This window comes from Colletes gigas, unplaced genomic scaffold (assembly GCF_013123115.1).
Source record: "Colletes gigas isolate AHSC1104 unplaced genomic scaffold, ASM1312311v1 Colletes_gigas_Sc00009, whole genome shotgun sequence".
NCBI lineage: Eukaryota > Metazoa > Arthropoda > Insecta > Hymenoptera > Colletidae > Colletes > Colletes gigas.
In genome coordinates, this window is record NW_025106638.1 from 5,306,814 (window position 1) to 5,331,760 (window position 24,947).

Sequence of the window (24,947 nt, forward strand, 5' to 3'; positions counted from 1 at the left end):
CCCATGCGAGGGAAGAAAGACTTTTCTACATTTGCCAACTGTAAACAGTTAAACAGTGGCTGTCTGTTTAACCCGTATACTTTTCGAATCTCTGAATTTTATAAGTTTATATTGTGAAGTTTACAATCTACCAAGTTTTCGAATACCGTTTAATTCTTGTGTTTTAAAAATATTCGGACATTAGACAAACAATAAATAATATTTGAAGATCAAGTATATTTTAAAATAGCTTTGTCCGCCTTTTCGGATCAAATACCCCAGTGTGCGTCGCGTAGCTTGGTATCGTCCATGCACGCGATCGCGGGTTGTCGCAACCCGATTTTCAGCCCGTGTTCTTCGGCGTTTCTCGTGCACGCTCGTGCACGTTCGTGCGCTTTTACGCGAGTGTCTTCTTCGCCTCGAGTCTCATTGATCTCTTGGACGCGGTTGCGCGCAATGGTCGGCAGACGGCGGTGGCACTCGCCTCGACCAATCCGCACTCGCGATTCCCTGGTTACGCTCGAGTCTCGTGGTCCTCGGCTAGCCGGGCACCTCTTATTGTTTCCCATCGTGGCTTCTCTGTCCCGTTCGTTTGTCGTGCGGTGCGGTGCGGCGTAACGTGGGCTTGAACGCCGCTGAACGTCACAACGTGTTCGCCGAAAACACGAGATACGTCGACCAACGGTGGCCACGGCGAAGTCGATCAGTAGAGACGTCCTCGGTGGGCAACGTTCAAGCGGATTGTACGCCCCCTTCTTGTCGCCACCGTCACCATGATACCGTACTCCACGTGCTTGTCTTTCGGGGGCCGTCGCGACGCTCGTCGCTGGGTGGTCCTACATGACGAGTCCTCTCCCTACCCGGTGAGTCGCAGTACGAATACGCACGAGCACGCATGATCTGTCACGCTCCGCGGACGAAAAGACGCGCGGCAACCACCGTTGTCGCTCGTTCGAAATATTTTCTGTTACAGCACGACGGGAACCGAACTGGGGGGGAAATTGTCGATGCACGTATACACCATTACGTGACTGTTATAGAGTACCGTTCCGATTCGCGTGCGCGACAATGTCTCCAAGTTCGATGAACGTCCCCGATCATCTCGATTTTTAGACTCGATGGAACGCAGTGGCGCATTGTACTGCACGTCAGAGATGCACAAAATTCAGCACTTTTACTCAATTTGACCGGGCTAGATAACGATATTAGACGCAATTTCATACGTTTGCATGGAAACTATGAGGATGTAATTGTTGTACTTGTGATCCGATTTACTTTATTCGCAATTTTAACCAAATAGGTTATCCATTTATTTATGGGAGAATCCTTCGATACATCTACGGTTTACAGATAGAGATGGGTAGCATCGAATACTTTTTTAATTAAAATACTTCAATCGAATACATCAATCGACGAACACTGGCAATTTGTATTTAATCGTGTTACGGAATGTTAAATGCTTTTGTAATTTCTATTTCGTCTTCTTCGTCTGATAAGAATAGGAATTCTTTCGGTATCGTACAAAGATTATGAGACTGAATCGAATAGCGCGATAAAAATTATAGAGTTCCATTTCGAATAAGAATGCAGTTGCAGTTTTTAGATGCATCGATGCTGTTTACTTAGGCATTGACGTAATTGTTACACGGATTTGAATGCCATGATATTAGTATAGCTATAAGGGTGTTCGGCCACCACTGGGAAAAATTTCAATGGGAGATTTTAGAGGCAAAAATAAGACGAAAATTAAGAATACTAATTTGTTGATTGAGGCTTCGTTAAAAAGTTATTAACGTTTAAAGTTCCGTTTGTAGAACGGCAATCTGCGAACAGCTGCGTGCAAGCGATAGTAGTTCCCACCACGGGCGAGGTATAAAAGTTGACCTTACATCCAATGTATTTTTTCGGCCCATTATTTTGGGGCTTTATTTTCTGGCCACACAGTATATTTTCGATAAAGAATTTTTTTTCTCGAAAACGGTTGGGATTTCGAGAGTATGTCTGTTGACCAAAAATGATTGTAATTGGCTCGTGTAATTGAAAATATTTTTTCCAGAGTGATTTGAAACTTTTCAATTTCGCTGAAAAATTTAAGCACCTAAGGAATTTTTTTTCACGAAAATGGTTAGGATTTCGAGGGTATGTTTGTTGACCAAAAATGATTGTAATTGGCTCCTGCAACTAAAAATATTTTTTCCATAACGATTTGAAATGTTTTTTTTTCACCAAAAGATTTCGACAGCTACCCCTGGATCGACTTTTCTTAGGAATTCGTTTTTGATTTTTAGTAATTTTGTTTGATGCCCTATAGAAAAGTTGTTTAATACTTTTTGGTAGGTACCCATGAGCTCTACTTCAGAAAAAAGTTTCATTGAAATATATTCACTATTGTAGAAGTTATGGCTGTTTGAAAATCGGACCATTTTCATGGGGTTTTTCTTACTTTTCGGAGTCAAGGAATAACTTCTTCAATATTGTTAGAATTCCTACATATTCTCGACCAAAATACACGTAGTTTACGTTTTAAAGATACACATAAAATTTCGGAATGACATTTCTGGCCTGAAATTATAATTCCGGTAAGGAATTTTTTTCTCGAAAATGGTTAGGATTTCGGGGATATGTCTATTCACCATAAATCATTGTAATTAAGCCCTCTGGCTAAAAATAATTTTTTTAGATTGATTTGAAATTTTTTTTCACCGAAAAATTTCTGCACCCACTCGAATTTTTTTCTCGAAAGTACGTAGGATTTTGGGGATATGTCTATTCACCACAAATGATTGTAATTGAGCCCTCTGGCTAAAAATAATTTTTTCAGACCGATTTGAAATTTTTGAATTTAATTGTTAATAACTTTTTAACGAAGCCACCATCAACAAATTGGTATTCTTGATTTTCGTCTTATTTTGGCATCTAGAACCTACTATTAAAATTTTTCCCTGGGTTGACGGAACACCCTGTATAATCAAAAAATATGAATGTTAAACAAGTCATGATTTTGTCAATGTTGATGAATAGTGACACGAACAGAAACATTTCTTCACGTTCAGTTGAAGCTGAAAGTGTACACGCACCCAAATCGTGTTTTTATGTCATCAAGAACATTTATCCCACATTTTCCATTTAATTTTGTATAACGATCTTGATCTCTGTGTAGTATTTGACACAACCAGTCAGTTCAGGACCCATGCATCATGAATAATACGCTACAAAGGCATGTTCCTGCGCTTGATGTATCGCTCGCGAGAAACAGCTCCCAAGCAGAGCGTATAATTCAGTAGAAATACTGAAAATATCAACGCATTTCCTGGTCGCGGACATCCTCTGATTTAAATTCTATTTTCTATTTGCAGTTCCTCTAGAACTGCATGAAACGATTCCATTCTCGTGACTGTGGATAAATATATACAAGGTGTTTCAGAAAGATTTATCAATATATGCTTTGGGTACGAGTTGGTCGTACCAAAACACAAAAATAATTCGTATTAATATGTGTCTAGAAACAATTCATTGCCAAGATTAGTTTATTATTAGCGTTCTGAGTCTGTCTGCTGTGCCTCGTTATGTAAACATTAGGTAAAATTATTTACTTGAGATTCTAATTATAAAAAATTCTTTTCTCTCTATTTAATTATGCGAGTATAAAATAGTAAGTTTCACCATGATATAGTAAGTTTCTAGAGATATTCTATTCTACAGAAAATACATTCCATCAACTTTTTTTCAACGTCTTATATAAACGACGATTAAGTTATAAGACTTTAACGTATCTTATAATTCTAGTTCCTCTTTAAATCAGATCAGAGACGAAAATAAACTTGCACGTTATTTGGCAGTTAATTTAACTTTTTTAGTACCACTACTAATGACAGAAATTAAAAATTCAACAAAAATAGTCGTGAAATTGAAAAATTTTATGTTCCCTCGTTCGAATTTCGAATTTTCAAAATGATGGAAATAATCAATCGAATGAGAAAGGACACCCCATTTGTCTGTTCTTTTGTACTCTATTTCCACTTGTCGCAGTACAAATGCAACGAAAGAGGTTCGCGAGCAATTATCGAGGTTCGTGTACAATTATCGAGGTTCCACATACATGCATCACGGATAATATAGATAGATGAATATCTTTCATGCTGTTTTCTCATTTTAGGATGTTCTTTATTATTTCGAGAAATATACATGTACATATATACTTCGCGATTAGTAGCGTTGATATAAAATAAATGCTCTTAGGTCGACTATGCGCGACTATGGTCCTTCGAAAGTATTTTTTAAGGATTCTTTGTATCGTCGAGCGTGTCGAGGGAGCAATCAAATTAGAAGCCACTGTCAGTGTCTCGTAGCGTCTGTAAGGGAAAATGGAACGAGGAACAGTGAATGCACGCAGGGCATATGGAAGTCGGCAACGCAGTTCCGGGGAGTTTGTGTAAAATTGATCCGTGCATTGGGTGGGCGGGATATGTATTTGTCTCGTGAACTGTAAAGTAGGTAGGTCGGAGTACTACTCAAACAAATTATTTCGAGCTGATTGCTGTTTACGGTTGACATTTCGAATCATGGATATGGTGCTGTAGGTGTTATTGATTAAACTTTCGCGAGCTTGTTAGATAACATTTCTATGCGCTATATAGGGTCCCGATAGTTCGTGATTAATCGCACAGTCCGCTGTTATTCTAAGTTTGCAATAAGTATATCTACGTACACGCGTTATCGATACGACGTTTCTTCCCGACACGCCAAGTTTCAAAACACTCTGGAGCGTAATGAGTAATCGTCCCAAGTGCAATAATAAATCGTATTGTTGCGTTGCTGTGCGGCGGGTTGAGGAACTCGAGAAATTCGTTGGACAGAAAAGGAAAGTAGGGGGCGCTTTTAATTCCGGTCTGCTAGTAGACTCATCAGTAAGGTTTTCTAGCAGGCTCTGCCATAGACGACTAGGATATCGTTTTTTATTTTTTTTTTTTTATCATCCTCCCGTTTCCTCTGCAGTACCTTGGGCTGGCGCCCGATAACCAGCACCTTAAAATGTTTTTAGTGTCTGCAATGTTTATGAGGATGTATTATTCTGGTTTTCCTTGGGTTAGGGCTCGAGAAAAAAGTTTCAAAAACCTCGTTTACTTGTCGATTGCTTGTGAGAGCGCGGGCCCTCTGGTGGCGAGCATGGGAGGCGACGCCACAAATACAATATACGATAATTGCTGTCAGTACGGTTGCACGAACGAAGCAATAAACGACAAGGATAAATCGCAGCTTATCGTTGCGTACTGTACTGTTGCGTCTCTATCCGCCAAAAATGATTGTAATTAACCCCCTCAACCGAAAATAATTTTTCCAAAGTGATTTAAAACTTCTCAATCTCACCGAAAAATTTTAGCACCTACTCGAATTTTTTTCTCGAAAGTGCGTAAGATTTTGGGGGTATGCCTTTTCACCAAAAAAGATCGTAATTGACTCTCTTAACTGAAAATAATTATTTCAGAACGATTGGAAAATTTTTTTTCCCTCGAAAAATTTCACATCTTCTAGAATTTTTTTCTAGAAAGTGGGTAGGATTTTGGGGGTATGTCTGTTGACCAAAAATGATTGTAATTGACTCCTATAATCGACAATAATTTTTCCAGAGTGATTTGAAACTTTTCAATTTCGCCGAAAAATTTAAGCAATTAACCAGTTAAGTGTGTTTGACGACTATATCCGTCATGCAGATGTGGCAGAATTTTGTGTCATGACGACTATATCCGTCATGCGTAAAATTTTGATACAATTTGATATTTAAATTGTAATTTTGGCGAAAACTAAATTATATTCGTAAATTTTAATATGTTTAAAATGTTTCGAGGTCAAGGCAAAATGAAACAAACAAATAAAAATTATAAATAATTAATATAAAAAAACCACATATACTACGAATTAGTTTTCGTAAATGTATCGTTGTCTTCTATTAGTCATCACAGAAGCAATTACGGATTCATATATTCATTATGCATTGTACCATGCTTCGCTCAACGCCATTCTCTAACAGCAAGTTAAAGTAAGAAATTGATTTTTCATGTTTTTTTTTCGTTCATATACAAAATATTTATGTTAATTTCAGTAAATAAATAAATGTGAGTAATGAAATGAAAAAAATAAAAGTCATTTTATTACAACCTAATTTCATATTACACATACTCTGTGTTTGACGTCTATACCCGTCATCGTTTGATTATCGCGACACACACTGGTGCGCGCTTTGCAAAAAGATCGCCACAGTTAACTGGTTAAGGAATTTTTTTTTCAAAAATGGTTACTATTTCGAGGATATGTCTGTTGACCAAAAATGATTGCAATTGACTTTCATAACTGAAAAGAATTTTTTCAGAACGATTTGAAATTTTTTTATTCGCTGCAAAATTTGGGCACCTTCTCGAATTTTTTTCTAGAAAGCGCGTAAGATTTCGGGGGTATGTCTATTCACCAAAAATGATTGTAATTAACCCCCTCAATCGAAAATAATTTTTCCAAAGTGATTTGAAACTTCTCAATTTCACTGAAAAATTTCAGCACATTCTCGAATTTTTTTCTCGAAAGTGGGTAGAATTTCGGGGGTATGTCTGTTCACCAAAAATGATCGTAATTGACTCTCTTAACTGAAAATAATTTTTTTAGAACGGTTTGAAATCTTTTTTCGTCGAAAAATTTCGTCACCTAATTAGATTTTTGGTAAGGAATTTTTTTCTCGAAAGTGCGTAGAATTTCGGGAGTAATTGTAATGACCAAAAATGATTGTAATTGGCCCCCGCAACCGAAAATAATTTTTCCAGAACGATTTGAAAATTTTCTTTTTTCGTCGTCAAATTTCACACGTTCTCGAATTTTTTTCTAGAAAGTGGGTAGGATTTCGGGGGTATGTCTATTCACCAAAAATGATTGTAATTAACCCCTTCAATCGAAAATAATTTTTCCAAACTGATTTGAAATTTTTCAATTTAATCGTTAATAACTTTTTAACAAAGCCTCAGTCAGGAAATTGATATTCTTGACTATCGTCTTATTTTGGCCTCTAAAATCTCCCATTAAAATTTCTCCTAGGGTGGTCGAACACCCTGTATAGCAACCGAGGAGTCGATCGAGCGCTTGTGAGAGCGCTATCCCTCTGGTGGCGAGCATGGGAGTCAACACCACAGTATATTATACACATAAAACAATATCCACTATAATTTGTGTCAAACAATGGCGATCCCTTTTCTTACCTCCGATTCTTATTCTCACTTTAAGATAATTATAATTCTAAAAGAAGTTTAATTCATTTATCTAACAAGATACACTGAAAATTAAATAACTTGGAAGACTTTGACAGTGTTTAGTCGTTCGATAAATTTTGTTCTAGTAGTTAATGCGAGTTCGTTTAAGATAAGTAATATTTATCGGTTAAAAATAACGTCATATTATTTATTTCTATTTGAATAAAGAACATACCGAACTGTTGCGAATATACAACGAAAATTATCGTAAAATTTATTCCTAATTTGTGTACAACATTATTGGAAATATTAAGATCGACGTTGAACGTGTTTGCAATAATAAACTTTTAAACAGTCAAGTTATCTAACATTCGAGATCACGTTTTTTCTATCTTTGCTGTTGGCTCGCACGCTCTTCCGCCCTCTTTATTTTTCATTGTGTCGATCAATAAAATACCTCCTTGCACTTTTTTGTTTACACAGCTTGCACTGGTAGCTGTACATCATCTTCGCTTCGTTGCATCATTTCTCCGATAAATTCACCCTTCGTGTATTAACCTGCTCGTCTATGTTTCTTCCATCGTTACGTTAATCGTAATTAACACTTTGACTGCCATATGAGTGAGAGAATTTACCACTACGATACTAAAAAAATTCATTCTCAACCTAAGACGTTGAGAAAAATAAATTTGGATAGAATTTATGAATTTTAACAAGGTTACAAAAATAAGCACCGAAACAAATTCTAGGTTATGTAGTTTACAATGGTTTAAAATCAAAATTGTGCTCTGGCAAAATATTATACGGTTTTGATCTGGCAGTAAACGTGTTAAAATATTGTCGTAGACAGTGTCTTATTCAGAATCGTTCGCCATCTTTCTCCCTTATTTTTACGAAAACAAATTAATACACGAACGTTTGTCTATATCGTTACGTGATTTCGAAAGGAAACAATAGCGAGAACCGAAAACCGAAAACAGTTTTTCAGGTACGTGGCGTGTTTTGCTTGCCGCGGCGAAGTCGACAAAGAAATTTCGAGGCATATTGTTACGTCAATTTTTTTTTTCGTTCGAACCTTTCAAAGCCGAGGCTTAAAAAAACGTTATGCATGCATGTAAACAGTACTCTGTTGTTGCACGTTTACGTGAACTTTCGTGCACAAAAGTGAGCGAATAAAGCTCATCGGTGTTTGTCGACGGTTTTATCCAAACAGAATTTTCCGTGTACACGACAGTCGAAACCGGATTCATCCGCAATGAAATTATATCATAACCGATGTTTATCACGAAACGGGACATCAAGGTTTCGATATTGCATATTCGTTATAGGATTTTGCCGGAGCGTTCGAAACTATCCGTGAAATCGCATTAAAAGGTTCTCGAACGAGAATGGTCTAGTTATTCGACAATTGACCAGGTTTCATCTGCGGCAAATTAATTTTCCAGGCCTTATTGGCTATCTCTGAGCTTAATGCAGCTTGGATTATAGCCCGTTTATTGTTTGCGTGCTCAAGAGCTCGCACAATGAAATCTTGGGAATGTTTGTTGACAAGGCTGGTTTGTTTGTCAATGCCAAGATCAAAGGGATTCGGTGCGTTTCCCTGATCATTGACTAAATTTACTTGCAAAACGCAATTGTCTCAGTTTACCTTGCCACGAAATAGCGTACCACGAATTCGACTTAAATATATACGCGTGTTTGGCCCGTGAGCAACGTAATAATTAGTAGTACGTATTCGGGAAAGGAAAATTAACGCATCTCTCTCGAAACGTATTAAAATTACTTTTAAAGTCGTTTTCTGCTATTTACAAAAATAATAACGTGGCTTTTAGAATACAAATTTTTTAAATCCGAGTCACACACACAGGTTTACCTTACGTTATGTACTAAATGTATTGAAACAGTCTGTGAAATGTACAAATTCTCTCAAAAGGGGGGAAACCACTGTGACGAATTGAAAAAAGGAAATTTTTTGTATTTTATTTTAATAACTCAGTCAATTTGTATTCGATTTACTCAAAATTTTGTATGGCGATTCCTAATACTATTCTCTTCAGTTGCATGTACGGAATATTCGATCGAATAATTAGTTCCTAAGTGGAGTTGACAGAAACTTTTTTTCACAGGTATTCGAGATCTTTTCTTCAAAGTTCCACCATTTTATAATAAATTGTTATTTTTAAAAATCCCTACATGCAACTGAAACTACATGATGTCTTGTTTTAGAATTTTTAGTGAAAAATTACACGTCCGCCCGTTTCCAACAAATTTTTAGAGGCCTCTCGTGTCGATTTCTATTACGTCTATAATAATTGATATTTTTAGACCATATTTTTACAAGAAGTAATTTAAGAAATGTACTTCTGAAAGCATTCAACATTTGTCAAAAAAAGTTTCGAAATTACCTGCAAAAAATTCTTGAAAATTGCCTTTGTTTTCAGAAATTAAAAGAGCGTGTTACGTGGTAGTGGAAACCTACAAAAACTAACGAAAAGGTTACTCGGTTACCAAATGTTTTAATTTTAATTTGCAGTAATTTTGTAAACGAGTATTTAGAAAATTGATTGTCGCGCAAAGGGATGTTGGCGAATATGTTTCTAATAGTAAGAATATTTTTACGATCGATGGACTTTGTCTTTAATTCCTTTCCGAGCGACTCTTAAGAGCGTCGTTTCTTCTTTTCGTGGACCGGACGGTCCGAACGCTCAGTCGGATGATTAAAAACGAAGCTAATATAAATTGGTTTAAAGTGCTTTCAAGATGGCGCCCCTGATGGCAAATCATGGGACGGAGGAAATGGGAAACTGCCATCCTTCCATCCCCGAACCGTTCCGAAGATGTCTTAAACGAGACTTCCACTGGAGAACCTGGACTACTTTTGTTTCGAAAATAGGTTCCCCGTCGATAAAATTCATTGTCCTCTCCATAGACTCGTTCATAGGAATCTTCGTTAAGGAAGAGTTTACATCGAGATATGTCCTGGGGAACAAGAGATACACAAAGGACCCTGCACAGATCTTATGGAAAATGGCCCCCGGTTGAATCAGCTAAACTTTTGATACGATGTAATTCATGATGTCTTGATGAAAAGTTCCAATGGACCCAAGTTCGTAAAATTGGACAGTTTCCGAGATATGGGGGATCAAACGTCAATAATAGTGCGCCTTATTCTAGACTACCACGTTTGAGCATATAAGAGTGTGAGAAGCACTGTTGTACACTGTTCATTTATTTGACCCCTTAAAACTCAATAGTAGTACTGTGGGCCCTTAAATATTACCCCTTGACACCCTGACCCTCTGCTGCAAAAAGATGATGACGATGAATTACAGATTGACACCTCGTTGGTAGATAACAGCCTTAGAAGACTAAAAGTTTATTTACAATTTCGGAATCGTACCAAACATCATGTTCTTATTTCTCACATTCCCGAGAATTAACTGGAACTAGAAGAGGAAGAAATAAATGGTTACTACTGCACCTGTCAATCTGGTGCCAAAACATTGGGTACATGCGCACATATCGCAAGTGTTTTAAGGTTTTTAGGATTTGCATGTCATCAAAGGCATGCCAAATATTCGGATGGCAATCTTCTGAATACGACCAGAGATGCCGCTAATAGAGGGCATCAAGACGATATGAATGTTGAGATTCTTATGGCCGAATAGAGAGAACTATAAAAACGGTCCTTTTCAGGGCCACATGGCGTGCAAAATCCGATCGGGCAACCTCTTCGTGGTGCACATTGGGTAATGCTAATGTCGACGGTGCTTCATGTTTGTAAATTGAAAAAGAGAACCACTTTTTACCTTTTTAGCGTTTTTTTATTTTGACTCCTGAAGGGAAGTCAGAGGATCAGGGGGTCAAGGGGTAATATTTAAGGGCCCACAGTGCTACTATTGAGTTTTAAGGGGTCAAATAAATGGACAGTGTACATCAGTGCTTCTCACACTCAGATATGCTCAAACGTGGTAGTCTAGAATAAGGCGCACTATTATTGACTTTTGATCCCTTGTAACTCGAAAACTGTTCAATTTACGAGTTTGGGTCCATTAGAACTTTTCATCAAGACATAATGAACTACATCATATCAAAAGTTCAGCTAATTTAACCGGGGGCCATTTTCCATAAGATCTGTGCGGGATCCCTTTTATTCGTACCTGCTGAAAATAATATTCAAAATACAGCTAAACCGAGAGATCACTGAAGTATTTGAAAGACTTTCTAAACAGAGAAGGTGATGTTTCAAATTTAACTTTATTGCAACACGACGTCAATACAGAGGGTTCGGCCACCCCTGGGAAAAATTTTAATGGGAGATTCTAGAGGCCAAAATAAGACGAAAATCAATAATACAAATTTGTTGATGGAGGGTTCGTTAAAAAGTTATTAACGTTTAAAGTTCCGCCCGTACTGAATTTTTTTCTCAAAAATGTGCAGGATTTCGGGGATATGTCTAATGACCAAAAATGATTGTAATTGACCCCTGCAATTAAAATAATTTTTTCTGCGTGATTTGAAACTTTTCAATTTTGCCGAAAGATTTGGGCACCCCTTGTCGATTTTCCTTAAAAATTCTTTATTGATTTTTAATAATTTTGTTTTGACGCTCTACAGAAAAGTTGTCTAATACTGTTTTGTAGCTATCCATGGGCTCTATCTCAGAAAAAAATTTCAATGAAATATGTTCACTGTTGTAGGAGTTATGGTCGTTTGGAAATTGGACCATTCTTATGGGGTTCTTCTTACTTTACGGGGTTAAGGAGTAACTTTTCGAATATTTGTGGAATTTCCACACATTCTCCATCAAAATACGCGTAGTTTGCCTTTTGAAACATTAAAATCCGTCAATCCGTTCAGGAGTTATGATGTTTCAAATATTTGCATGAAATTTCGGGGGACCATTTCATTTTTGGCCTCAGATTATATTTTCGGTGATGAATTTTATTCTCGAAAGTGGGTAAGATTTCGGGGGTTTGTCTGTTCACCAAAAGTGATTGTAATTGACCCCTGCAACCAAAAATAATTTTTCCAGAGTGATTTGAAACTTTTCAATTGCGTCGAAAAATTGAAGCACCTTCTGGAATTTTTTTCTCCAAAATGGGTAGGATTTTGGGGGTTCGTCTGTTGACCAAAAATGATTGTAATTAACCCCTGCAACTGAAAATAATTTTTCCAGAATGATTTGAAAATTTTTTTTGCTGAAAAATTGAGGCACCTACTCTCTTGTCGATTTTTCTTAAAAACTCCTTTTCTATTTTTAATAATTTTGTTTGACGCTCTATAGAAAAGTTGTCTAATACTGTTTTGTAGTTATCGATGGGCTCTAGCTCAGAAAAAAATTCATATCAAAAGTTCAGCTAATTTAACCGGGGGCTATTTTTCATAAGATCTGTACAGGGTTCTTCACATTTAATTTTGTCATTCCAAAGAAGAAAGTAATTATCTGCACAACTCTCCTTCCTTATCGAAAACTATTGCATCGCGAGATTCTGTTGAAAAGAACTAGAAAATGGGAATGGAAGGTCGGTCGAGCGCTCGCGAGAGATCGATCCCTCTGGTGGCAACTACGGGTGACGATGATCCCACAATATCGTTGTTGAATAAACGACCTACGAATTTTTCATCCGGATTCCAACACGTAACAATGGTTTGGGTTAGGTTAAACGAACACCTGAAACCAGAGACGGATCGGCTTAACGTTTGTACAGACTCCTTTTTGTTTCGTTATTTTTACAGTCCGCATTAGTCTCCGGATTTACGGCCACATTTTACGATACACTTCGAACGGATATTAACAGAGAATTCGAGCTATTTTCTCGCGTGGTTCGCGCCAGTCGTAAAAAATTACCTTCTATTTGGTCAAGAATCGACAAAACACGTTCGTTTCCCGCGACCACTCACGACTCGTAACACCGACGCGTTTTACGCGGCTGTTCGAAACGAGTTTATGCGACGATACCATTTGCCGCTAATGCGTTTTTAGACTTTCCCGCACGTAACCCCGTAAAGACACCGCGGGGGTGCTATATGGTCGGTATACGCAGGAATTCATGGAGTTTCAGGGAGAAAAATAGAGACGGATAGGGTGAAAACGAGCGAGCGAGCGAATTAAAGAGGAGGAGATAGCGCGAAGGGTGAGAATCACGAGGGTGCCACTTGTGTCGTCGATCTGCGTCGTCGTCGTGTTGCTCTATCCACCACGCTCCTTCTGCTTTAAATATACAGGGTGTTCCGTCTGGAATAAACCATCTCGCTGACGATAAGCAAACATCAATTTAAAAAAAAAGAAACACTAAAAGTGCGTTTAACTGTTCTTGTTTTATTGTTAACCCATAAAGTTCGTGCTCACGTGTAATTCTGAGTCAGCTTGCACAGCACACGATACATTCCACCGAAGACGTACGAAATCGTCTGGCAAAAAGAACAAGAGATTATTGCAGTACTCTTATTACGCGCAGGTACTCCTCGTATCAGCTTTATGTATCCCGTACGCTTTCAATTTCATGCACGACATCGTAAACAGAGCGAGAGCGTCGTACGTTAATTAAAAAAAATAATCAATATTAGCAATTTACAGCAACACCTTTTAATTTACACCTCGATCAAATTCATAACGACCTTTTTCGTCGATACCCGTTCACGTGAAAGTAACCGTTCGCGTATTGCCTCCTGCCGATCGAACACGAACTTTATCAATATTTTATTGCAATTTCTGCTCGCCGGGAGAAAGGCGGACGCGAACACGTTTCCCCACGTGCAAAATTAACACGTTCTGTCCCGCGTCGGTTTAAATACAATTTTTCTTATACGAACATAGTCGAAAAGTTTAGCCAAACGTTCCAGATAATCGGCAAAATAACGAATATACGTACAGTGAGGAGCACAAATGAACCAACGACCACAAGTTTTGTATACAGTTTTATTTATCGTTCAGAATATGGAAGAATATTAAGAAATAAATATTACAGTAATTTTTATCATATTTCGAAGTAACATAAGAAAGTTTTTTCAATAATTAATGTCTCCTGGTTTAGCAGTCACGAAACAAAAAGAGGTAACTCACGCTATTAACATGAATTTTGTGTGTTTTATGTGCTCGATAAATTATTCAAAAGTATCGAAAGTGATGAAAATATTCAGTGGCCCCAATTCGATGGCCAGGATCCGAAATTGTTATCTCTTTTTACCAAAAAAAATAGAAATTTTAAATATCACCGAATCTTCAAGGCTCATTCCTTAAACGCAACTAGCGGGTAAATTTTCTCGATGAACTGATTACGGTTCGTCTGTTCACCGGTAATTTCTTACAATTAGAAGCTACTTGTCAATGGTACGTTCGGAAGGGCACTGCGACTCGACACGCAACCAGCGTGTATGTCCTCGTTGTTCGTTTGACCGTTCACGGTGACGTCACCCGACAGGTAATAATGTTAAGTAATATTTACTAACAGGCAGGACCGACCTCGGGGCCTCCGAGGACCCCACGGATCGTTCCTCGGGGCGCAGCCGCCATCAACTAAATTATCCAGAAAACGGTTTCACGCATTCCGAGAAGAATTCTCGCGCGGCCGCGTAAACGCGCTTCTTACGATTAGATCGTCTCTCAGGCGGTCGCATTCCGGCGGATTTCTATTAGAAGGCAGCGACGATTTATAGCGCCGCGAGGCGACGACGCCACGGACGCTAGGAATGCGAAATCCGCGCCGCGAAAACGATTTTATTAACGCATCTTTGCCGCCAAAGTCTTACCGTGTGACGGGCGATTTTTTACAGTTCAGACGCAAAATTTCTTCTGCATAAAATAGCTGTAGTTTTTAAACATTAGGTTCTTTAAATAAAACTCTTAGTTTCTCTTTAAAAATCAATTTCTTTATTCCCTTTAAAAAAAATAAAATAACTTGTCAGAAATGAGAAACTAAGAAAATCAAAACTTTAAAAATGTTTCAAAGTGTGATATCGTTCGAAGCACTTTTTCACGCATACCAACGAGTTTAACACTAGAAAGACTGAAACTTAATATACAGGGTGTCCGGCCACCTCTGGGAAAAATTTTAATGGGGGATTCTAGAGACCAAAATAAGACGAAAATGAAGAATACCAATTTGTTGATCGAGGCTTCGTTAAAAAGTTATTAACGTTCAAAGTTCCACTATAGCGCGCAGCTGTTCGCCGATTGCCGTTCTACAGGCGCAACTTTAAACGTTAATAACTTTCTAACGAAGCCTCCATCGACAAATTGGTATTCTTGATTTTCGTCTTATTTTTGCCTCTAGAACCCCCTAATAAAATTTTCCCCATGGGTGAAACATCCTGTATATCTACGTATCAGATAATATTTTTTTGCTTCCCAAATTCACTGTAAAGAGTAGAAATTCACCCTCAAATATTTGACAGTCCATTTGCAGCCCTAAAACAAATTTATATAACCAAATTACATATTGATAAAACAGTAGAAACATTGCCAGACTTCGTATAATTTGCCTAAATTTTCTAATCAACGGATATGTTAACCTTTAATTTTTTCGAAACAAGAGAAAATGGACTTACACCGCTTTCAAAATAAACGGTCCATATCTCTCGTCGAACGTCCGTACAGAGTGAATCTTTTGCAAAGCCTAGAAACGAGCATAGACAGTCGGAGAAGAGATACACTCGAGGATTCGTCGCGTAACGTCAACGAGAGCGTTCGTGCAACGTCGCGTCAGCATCACGTTGGAAAATATCGTGCGACGATCGGGGTTGATCTTTACGGGCGCGTCGCGTCAGCGATATCGTTCAACGATTTCCGTGTCATGCGCAGTGGCACCGTCACACGGGGCGTCTCTCGTTAATCGTTACACGATAAACATAAATACATTCTACGTAATGCCGGAGACCGGGTTCAGGGGCGCGAAATGCGCGAAAGCGTGGAAGAGTACGAAATCATTGGCGTGTACGCGTCGACGGGCGCACAGCCCCTGTGTAGCGGGCTCGATGGATCCAGGGGCAGTCTGGGAGCGTGAGATGCGCGCGCATCCGTCCCAGGTACACACCTTCTCTCCCCCGGTCGCCCAGCACGGCCGTTCATGGCGGACCACTCCTACTGTCGGTGTATCGTCCGCCGCGACGGCGGTCTCGCCGCGGGTTCCACGTCGTTTCCTCTGCTACGGATTTTTACTTTGCCTCCGCGCAAACTTGTTCCAAACTGTTAATAACATTATACGATGTTCGAATGACGCATGGTTTAATCAACTCCCGCAGAGTTTCGACGAGGACCCGGAGTTTTACTCCGAGTTCGTCGCGACAACACCCTGGAACCACCGCGATTTTCGTTCCGGTCCATTCTCCGTCGGGGAAGTTGGATCGCCGGCGACACGGAATTATGCAAACGACGTCCAGTCACGGTAAATTGTTTCGACGCTTCGAAGGAACCGGAGTGCCGTTGCTCGACGACCCGAGTCCGAGCTACCTGTCGTCCGGTTCGTCGGAAAGGTTACGCTCGTGTTCGTCGGGGGCATAGGAGCCGGTAAACTCGTTCTGCAAAAGGATCGGCCGATAAATACTTTACGATACGTACCAAGTATAGATTTTCACCGAAAAGGAAACGAGTTTCAACGCGAGAAATGTTGCAATGGCGGCTTCCGTTGTCGGTCCTTTCAGAATTCATCGTTAAGCTTTATCTTTATTTTTGGTCCATAGAACTATGTAAAATAAACGTTGCTGATGGTAACTTCATTATCCAGCAAAGTAATTCCTACCGCAAAAATTGTAAACTTGTTCCACTTTCGATTGGACAGCATCTCTGAATACCAGTAGAACATCTCTTATCGGAATAGTCATTGTACGTTTCTGTGAGCACTCTTTACTAACATTATAAAAACAAGAAAGATGTAGCTCGAAGGTAAGAATCTGAGAGTATCACCTGTCACTGTGTTTGAGGATATCGCGCCACATTTAGCGGGATACGACAGTGTTTAAAGCGGAGAGATGGGCGATGGGACAAAGAGAGACTCGCGACGAGTGACCGGACGAGACTCGCGACGGATAAGAGAGGTAGACAGAATAGTTTGATAGCGCGTACGAGTGTAGAGGGAGATTGAGACGGGGTGGTTGCAATTGCGAGGTCAACGACCGACAACCAGTCGCCCCCGTTAAAGCCAACTCACCAAACGACAGAGGTTCTCAGCTATCCGCTGCCCCACCCACCCTCCTTGCTTCTCCATTTTTATTCTTCGCGAATCAATTGTCCCCCTCCCCACTTGAATCTGTTATCAATTTGCGTCTCAACAGTCTCTCTGACGCCAACGGAACTGCAATTAAACAAAATTTTCGTATCACGGTTGAAACTGTTCAGCACGAACGACGTTTCTTCGCGTTCCGGTCACCGGACTTTCATTTGCACGACAATCCGTTTTATTCGATGAACCGTCGCAATTTTCTGCAAACTTATAACCAGTCGACGACTCCACGATTGGTAGCGAACGGAGCACTTCGATACGAGGGTATGAAATAGTACGTGAGTCTCTTGTTACAGTAACAAGCAAAACTGAACCGATCATGGAAAATTTTCGCGAAGATCATTTTTTTATCAGTACATATTGGAAATAGGTGGTGGAATAAATAAAATAATTTAAACGATATAACTTTTACTAAGCTTTATTGGAAACACTTGGAAGGCACGTCTTTACGCATTGAAAGAAACATACAGAATGAGAAAGGTCAGTGACGAAGAATTCGTCCCGTACCCTCAGACCCAATCGGTCCTATACTTTGTCTAAACAAGTCAAGGAAGGGACACAGCTGCACCCTGTTGACTCGTATCTCTAAACGCAACATACGCGTCGATGGTTTTTGTTACATAAAGAAAACTTTCTCTTTTAGAAGAGAAAAACCAACAGTACACAAAGCAAAACAAAGAAAATTAACGTTGATGATTGTTCCATCATTGTCACATGAAACACGCTATTTTTTTAAAAATCTAGAATATGTTCTTCTTGGCTGAAACGTGGCTTGGGGAACATGAAAAGTCGTAAAATTAGTGTTCGATTAGCAAAACAAAGAAAATTTACGTCGATGATTGTTCCATCATTGTCACATGAAACACGCTATTTTTTTTAATATCCAGAATATGTTCTTCTTCGCTGAAACGTGGCTTGGGGAACATGAAAAGTCGTAAAATTAGTGTTCGATTCGCAAAACAAAGAAAATTAACGTTGATGATTGTTCCATCATTGTCACATGAAACACGCTATTTTTTTAAAAATCTAGAATATGTTCTTCTTGGCTGAAACGTGGCTTGGGGAACATGAAAAGTCGTAAAATTAGTGTTCGATTCGCAAAACAAAGAAAATTAACGTCGATGATTGTTCCATCATTGTCACATGAAACACGCTATTTTTTTTAATATCCAGAATATGTTCTTCTTGGCTGAAACGTGGCTTGGGGAACATGAAAAGTCGTAAAATTAGTGTTCGATTCGCAAAACAAAGAAAATTAACGTTGATGATTGTTCCATCATTTTTTTTTTATTTAATTTGTACTGTTGCATCAACCCATTAGGGTCATTAGCAACCACAATACCTTACAAACGTTTGATATAGCATCAGGTTATATAAAATGAATAAATTTGATACATTTAACATAGAAATATAAGGTACGCTAGACACAGAGATTAAGTTAAATTAAATGAACTATGTTTATATGTTTAAGATATTGTAGTACTCTTAAGCAAGAACCTGCAGTCCTGGTTACTTCTCTGGAGTTTCCATCAATTTGGTAGAATGTTCTCTACCATTGGCATTTCGGGCAAGAGTTAGTGATATGCTCAATCGAATTAACAGTCTGGCAGGTGTTGCACATTGGTGGGTTTTTCTTCTCCAATAGGTAGGCGTGTGTTAGGCTTGTGTGGCCAATCCTTATCCTTGTTAAAACGACTTGGTGTCTCCTGTCGAACGATAATGCAGCACTAATCTCGTGTCACATGAAACACGCTATTTTTTTAAATATCTAGAATATGTTCTTCTTGGCTGAAACGTGGTTGGGGAACATGAAAAGTCGTAAAATTAGTGTTCGATTCGCAAAACAAAGAAAATTAACGTTGATGATTGTTCCATCATTGTCACATGAAACACGCTATTTTTAAAAAAACCTAGAATATGTCCTTCTTGGCTGAAACGTGGCTTGGGGAACATGAAAAGTCGTAAAATTAGTGTTCGATGCGAGCAGTAAAATTTGGTGTTGTCAGCTGGAGAACGAAACTTGTCTCGAGCACGAGTTATTAGCTAAACTCATCAGTGATCGATCGACGAGGCCGTGCCCCCGCGTGCATTCGTTACAAACGTATTCAAGAACCGTGACAACTATCGCGCAAAGTGTCTCGAGGAACGGACCGCGAAAGACGCCAGAAGAAACGAAAATTAGGTTTCTATGGCTAGGTTTAACGTAACGGAGAATACGGGTCAAGTCTTTTTATAGCTGCAAGAGCAATCCCGCGATAATGCAGCCCGATTTTCTCCCTTTGGGATTGTCGCCGTACGGTGGAGGCGGAGGAGGAATGGGTTCGCTGAAAACACACTGTTATTTTCTCTATTGTCCCAGCGGGAACCTCACCTTGGTTCGAGCGTACTCTTCTACGTGTGTTTTCAGGGTCGCGCGTTTATGGGAACTGATGAGACGCGTCTTCGAGTACGATAAAATAGGAATTTCTCGGCGGTTCGAGTGTTTAACTCTCTACTTCGTGCCACGGGCGTGGAAAGACCGCGCATTTTTCACCTTGCGTGCCGTAATCGTAACGTTGGAGTCGCAAATCTGACGCATAGCATCGCGACGTTTCTACATTCTTGCGCTCCTGTGCGTCATTTTTATATTCAACGGTGATTTTGTTTCCAAACGTCGTTTTTTTCAGTCACCGTCTGTCCAACAAATCAAATATTCGTCTAAATTTTAGGGGTTGCGAGGTCTCAAAAATATCGAGAGGAGACGAGACCTCGAAAGTGCATATTTTCTATTTCAAATCAATAATTTAGAAATTAATCGAAAGTATACAGGGTGGTCCAATTGTTACAAGTCATAACTCCGTTATTATTGCATTTCCGAAAAAATGCCAAAGGAGAAAGATAAATGGTTCGAAGAGCACTATATCTGTAGGCCTTTAAATATTTTTTAGATGCAGCAGTGCATGTGCAATTAACAATTGCATCATTTCCTTAAATAGAAATGCATATTTTTTTTTACACAGATCGATTCTTTTGTTCGTTCTACGTAAAAAATGATTAGGGTACCATGGTCAAAAAATGATTAGATCTCGAGATATTTTCAAAAAATGTCTTTATTGAAGAAGATGCTCAAACACAAATATAAGTACTAAAATAAATTTTAGGTTATGTAGCTTACAATGGTCTAGAATCAAAATTTTACTTTGGCAGAATATTATACGATTTTGGTCTGGCCAAACAATCAATCCTCAGGCGATATAGAAAAATTAGCACTTTCACATGTAAATTCTAAATAAAGTATTATATAGTTAATTACATATCTAACATTTATATCTTATATTCCGGTTAACATTCGCTTAAACTCTTTGAACTTTTGAGAACTTTGAGAAAAAAATTTTCGAAATTCTCGATACTCTCGATCGACAAGATACTATTGGGGACTCGTCTCGATATTTTCGAAAAATGTCTTCTCGTAATGAGGAAAATATTGAAATGCTCGATCGCCATTCGCTGAAAATTCTTAAAGCGTCCACGCAACGATAAAACGTTACCGAGTTCGACGAGATACCTCATTCTCTTCGTGGAGTAACTGAATATTCCGAAATCAGATTACACCGATTGATGAAGCAAGTTAATAACGGATCGTTTTAGCCGGTTAATACAGTGTACCGCGTCTGTGGCGCATTTTTCAACGTTTTCGACGTTCAACATTCGCGTTTCCAATGGCGCGAATACGTTATCCATCGCGATCGTATACGTGAAACCGGAAACGTTTATCGATTTTTCATCCGGGTGTCTCTGGTACCGGTGAAAAATGCAGAACCAGGCGCACTCATCGATATGAATGGATAATAATTTCCCCGCCCAGGGCTGAAGGATATACAGCGAATCTTGGGTAAGGGCAAGTTGTTCTTCGTTAAGGGAATCTTCTAGTAAGCCAACAGAATCGATTTCTGTTTTTCTTGTATCTTTTTAAAGTTCGAAACCTTGCAAATATGTCTGCAAATCTATTTAACGAAATTCGTAAAAATAACGAAGTTACAGCCATCTAGCAGCTAATAATGACACCAGAAACTTTAATATTAGAATCAGTTATACTATAAAATGAAAACAAGAAATAGTCATTCCAATCTTTTATTTTTCTCAGCGTTATTTGAAATGACAAAAATAATTTCATTATTCGAAATAACGACGTAACTTTCAATTAAATTTTTAAATGAAAGAAACTCCAAATACTGAAGTTATATACTTGTGAATTTTTTTATTTCAAGTATCAACGCATGTTGAATCATTTGAATCGAATGTACCTTTTGGTCAGAGTTGGCTATAATAAGTTGCAATTAAAATTGGTTACGTAATTGATTACCTCCGATGCAATTGCAGATTACATTTCGTAATCGATAGCTGCAACTGACCATAATTACAATTGTAATTGTTAATCTGCAATTACTATCGTAATTACCGTATGTAATTATTACTCGTTACAATCACACATTAAAATGTAACCTTTAAATGCGCTATACATATAAAAGGTTAAAGTTTAAAGAAAGATTCAAGGAAAAGTAGATCAATATTTTTGGGAAAATATAACACGAAGAAGAGCGTTTATCTTTATAGAAAGTGGACAATTAAATCGATACAATGTTTTATGTTAATCGAGATACACATTTTCTTCTCTAAATATCATTGTAACAGTACTTTTGTTGTTATTAATAAATTGAGTTTTGGTTTCAAGTGAGTGCTCATTCCAGGCCATGGAGCAAGGGCAAGGGCAAGGGCAAGGGCAAGAGCAAGAACAAGAGTAAGAGTTCTTTTCTAACTACAGCAACAATTGTGTTCCAAGATTTTATTCCACCAACCTTCTTACAAAATTTTCAACAATCGACATTGGTGATCCAGACCAATGGTTTGATATTTTTTTGTGTATGTACTTTCAAATTATTCATTGTTCGAGGACCGTACGAATGTTAGTAGAAAGCAGTATTTAAGCGACAGCGCAGGACGATTTTCGGTATCGGGTACCGCAGTCACGTACGTAATAACTAATACTCGTATCATTCGTTTACCTTCGTAACGTTCGAACCGCGCGTAAACTGCAAACAGTCCGTGCACAAACTTCCCTTCCGGATTAAAACAGCAATAAGATTCGGAGCAATACCCAACCACCCCACTCCCGTCGCCGGTATATCGCTACAGCGGCACTCCAATGAAATCCGTAAAGGATCAATAAATGAGGCCATCCTTTACACGCCGCGCCGTCTTACGACCGCGAAATCCTTCCTGCCCGCACCCTTCGGGCAACCCAGCCCCGTCGCGGCGAGGGTAGGGAAGCAGCGTAGTAAGAAAGTCCTCGCGCGATGTGCATGTGTAAATACGAGGCGGCTACGTCGCGGCCGCGTACGCGCGATGGAAAGAGGGAGGGATCCGTTATTGATCTTCTCTCGTAGCGTACGTGTTCCCTCTCTCCGTAAAAGAGAAGCAACATATCGGAGGAACCAGCGTCGACCCGATCGCCGTCGTTCGACGGCCACTCGCGACGAGAGCTCGGCGCATAGTGAGAGCCACTCTTCTGACCGGGAAGCGTGGCCAGGCGGCGAGCAGCACCGAGCGCCGACGAGGACGACCGAGCGCGGCCGAGCTCGAACGTCGCTCGAATCCAGTGTCTCAGTGCATGCATAGCGGCCGGCCGGCGTGCATAGTCGGTGATAGCGACGTTGCGCTCTCCGGCCTCGTCTCCTCTATCGGGGGGGGATATTTTTTTTTTTCCTTTCTTTCTTTCCATCGTCGTGTCCGTCTCGTCCCGAAAAAAACGTGCGCGACGGAGGAACCCGTTACGAGAGGCGCCCTCGTGTTCGTGGCCACCACGGCACCGGGCCTCGGGGCCCGGGGGCCATCCCGATCCCGTGACACGCGGTTATGGAGCTCCTAGGCTCGTCCCGGTGCGGAACCAGCTACGAGATCTGTGCGCGGGCGTTACCCCGTCGTTCCTCTCGCGTACTGGTTAGGAATTCTCGCGCGACGACAGCCAGACGCTGTACGCCCTGATAAAGGTATCGAGATATCGCTTTCTCTCGTCTCGTCTCGTCTCGTCTCGTCTCGTCTTCGACGGACGTTCGTTGCTCGAACAAGAATTGGGTTACGGCCTTCGACCAGGAGGAACTCCGAACGATTCGTCGTCTCGCGTTTTACGGATGAACGTCAGAGCGAAACGATACGTTTACACGGTGCGCCCGAATCAAGGAGAAACGAGTTGTGTTTTCATCGAGACGACGACAGCTTGACCGTGCTGCGTTTGGGGCTGTTACTGTTGACGGAAGTGGTCGGTGAAACGTTGCTCGAATACGCGAATGATATGTGCGGCCTTTGAAATGTCACCGACATCAATTCCTTCGCTGTTCCGTGCGCGGCTAGGAATATGTACACAGTGTCTCGACGACAGGCAGCGTGGAAACCGAGCATACGTGCGCGATCCGTCCTTTTTTTTTCATCGCGTACACGCTCTGAGTGCTGCTCTCGCCACGCGGTTATAATTGCTGCTCCGTAAGCTGAAATAAAGTCTTGCTTAAAAATCGAGGTCGCGGCGAACAAAGAGAACGGCCTTTGTTCCTGCTCGTTTTTATTTCTCTTCCTAGGTCGAGATTCTTGGCCCGGGCTCTCTCCTATCTTATCGAAACGGGGGTGGGGGAGCGGTGAGGGAGGGGGCGATTGGGGGAGAAACTGCTTGTTTACCTGACATATCGGATGCCCCGTACCATTAACGACGTTGGTAAGAAGATCGACAACGGGACGCGTCCCCTCGGCGAAAAAAATCGCGATCGTGGTTAGGTTTTTCCACTGACACGCGAAGCACGTGTCGGTACATCGACGCTAGAAATAACTAACCCTCTCGGGGACGCGTGTGCGATCACGTTAATTGGACTTGGACGATACAACAAAGTAGACGTTATCTTTTCTCACGGTTAACCTGTTAACCGTATCGCTTTTCGCCCAGAAACGCCCTCTATGCGTTGTAGTTACGAACGTGCATAGACGAATTAACTGATCTTGATTACACGAAATGTAAATATATCTTAACACATTGCTAATCAATCGGAGAAACATCCCTCTTTGTGACATGTCGTGTTTTACGTTTATAAACATATATAAACACTGTGCTTGTACTAACTGTATGCAATCGAAGATTATAGATAACGATAGGTGGACCTAGATAAACGTTAATTTTCAAAGGATGTACATATTTAAGATCACTTATGTTGCTAGTCTCATGCAAAATTCCCTGTTTACATTTTATGAATTATTTCATTAAACAAAAGTAATTTTTAGAAACGATGATAAAATTATATAATTATAATGAAATGTTACTGAATATTTTTATATTTGCCAGGAGCTAGTTGTAATTTGATATTTGAAGAAACTTTGCCATGTTTAATTCCCTAGAGACAAAATGAGTACTATTTCAAATATTTCATGTTACGAATCCCTATATTCTAGTAATTAAAGTTTGAGCAATTGGCAAAGCGTTAATTTAATTTCGATACAATTA

At 39.7% G+C, this 24,947-nt stretch overlaps 1 protein-coding gene across 2 annotated transcripts in view; it reads left to right on the plus strand.

The window, feature by feature from the left end:
• Window positions 1–628: 628 nt before the first annotated feature.
• Window positions 629–24,947, plus strand: part of LOC122397267 (cGMP-specific 3',5'-cyclic phosphodiesterase-like) — a 100,576-nt gene continuing 76,257 nt past the window's right edge. The window contains exon 1 of one of the 2 annotated variants that reach the window (XM_043396341.1): window positions 629–842. In XM_043396341.1, the coding sequence (XP_043252276.1) occupies window positions 753–842 (90 nt within the window). In that variant the 5' untranslated portion in view covers window positions 629–752. Of the gene's footprint in view, window positions 843–23,201; window positions 23,455–24,947 lie in introns of those variants that run through there. The other variant, XM_043396338.1, reaches the window with a different exon arrangement.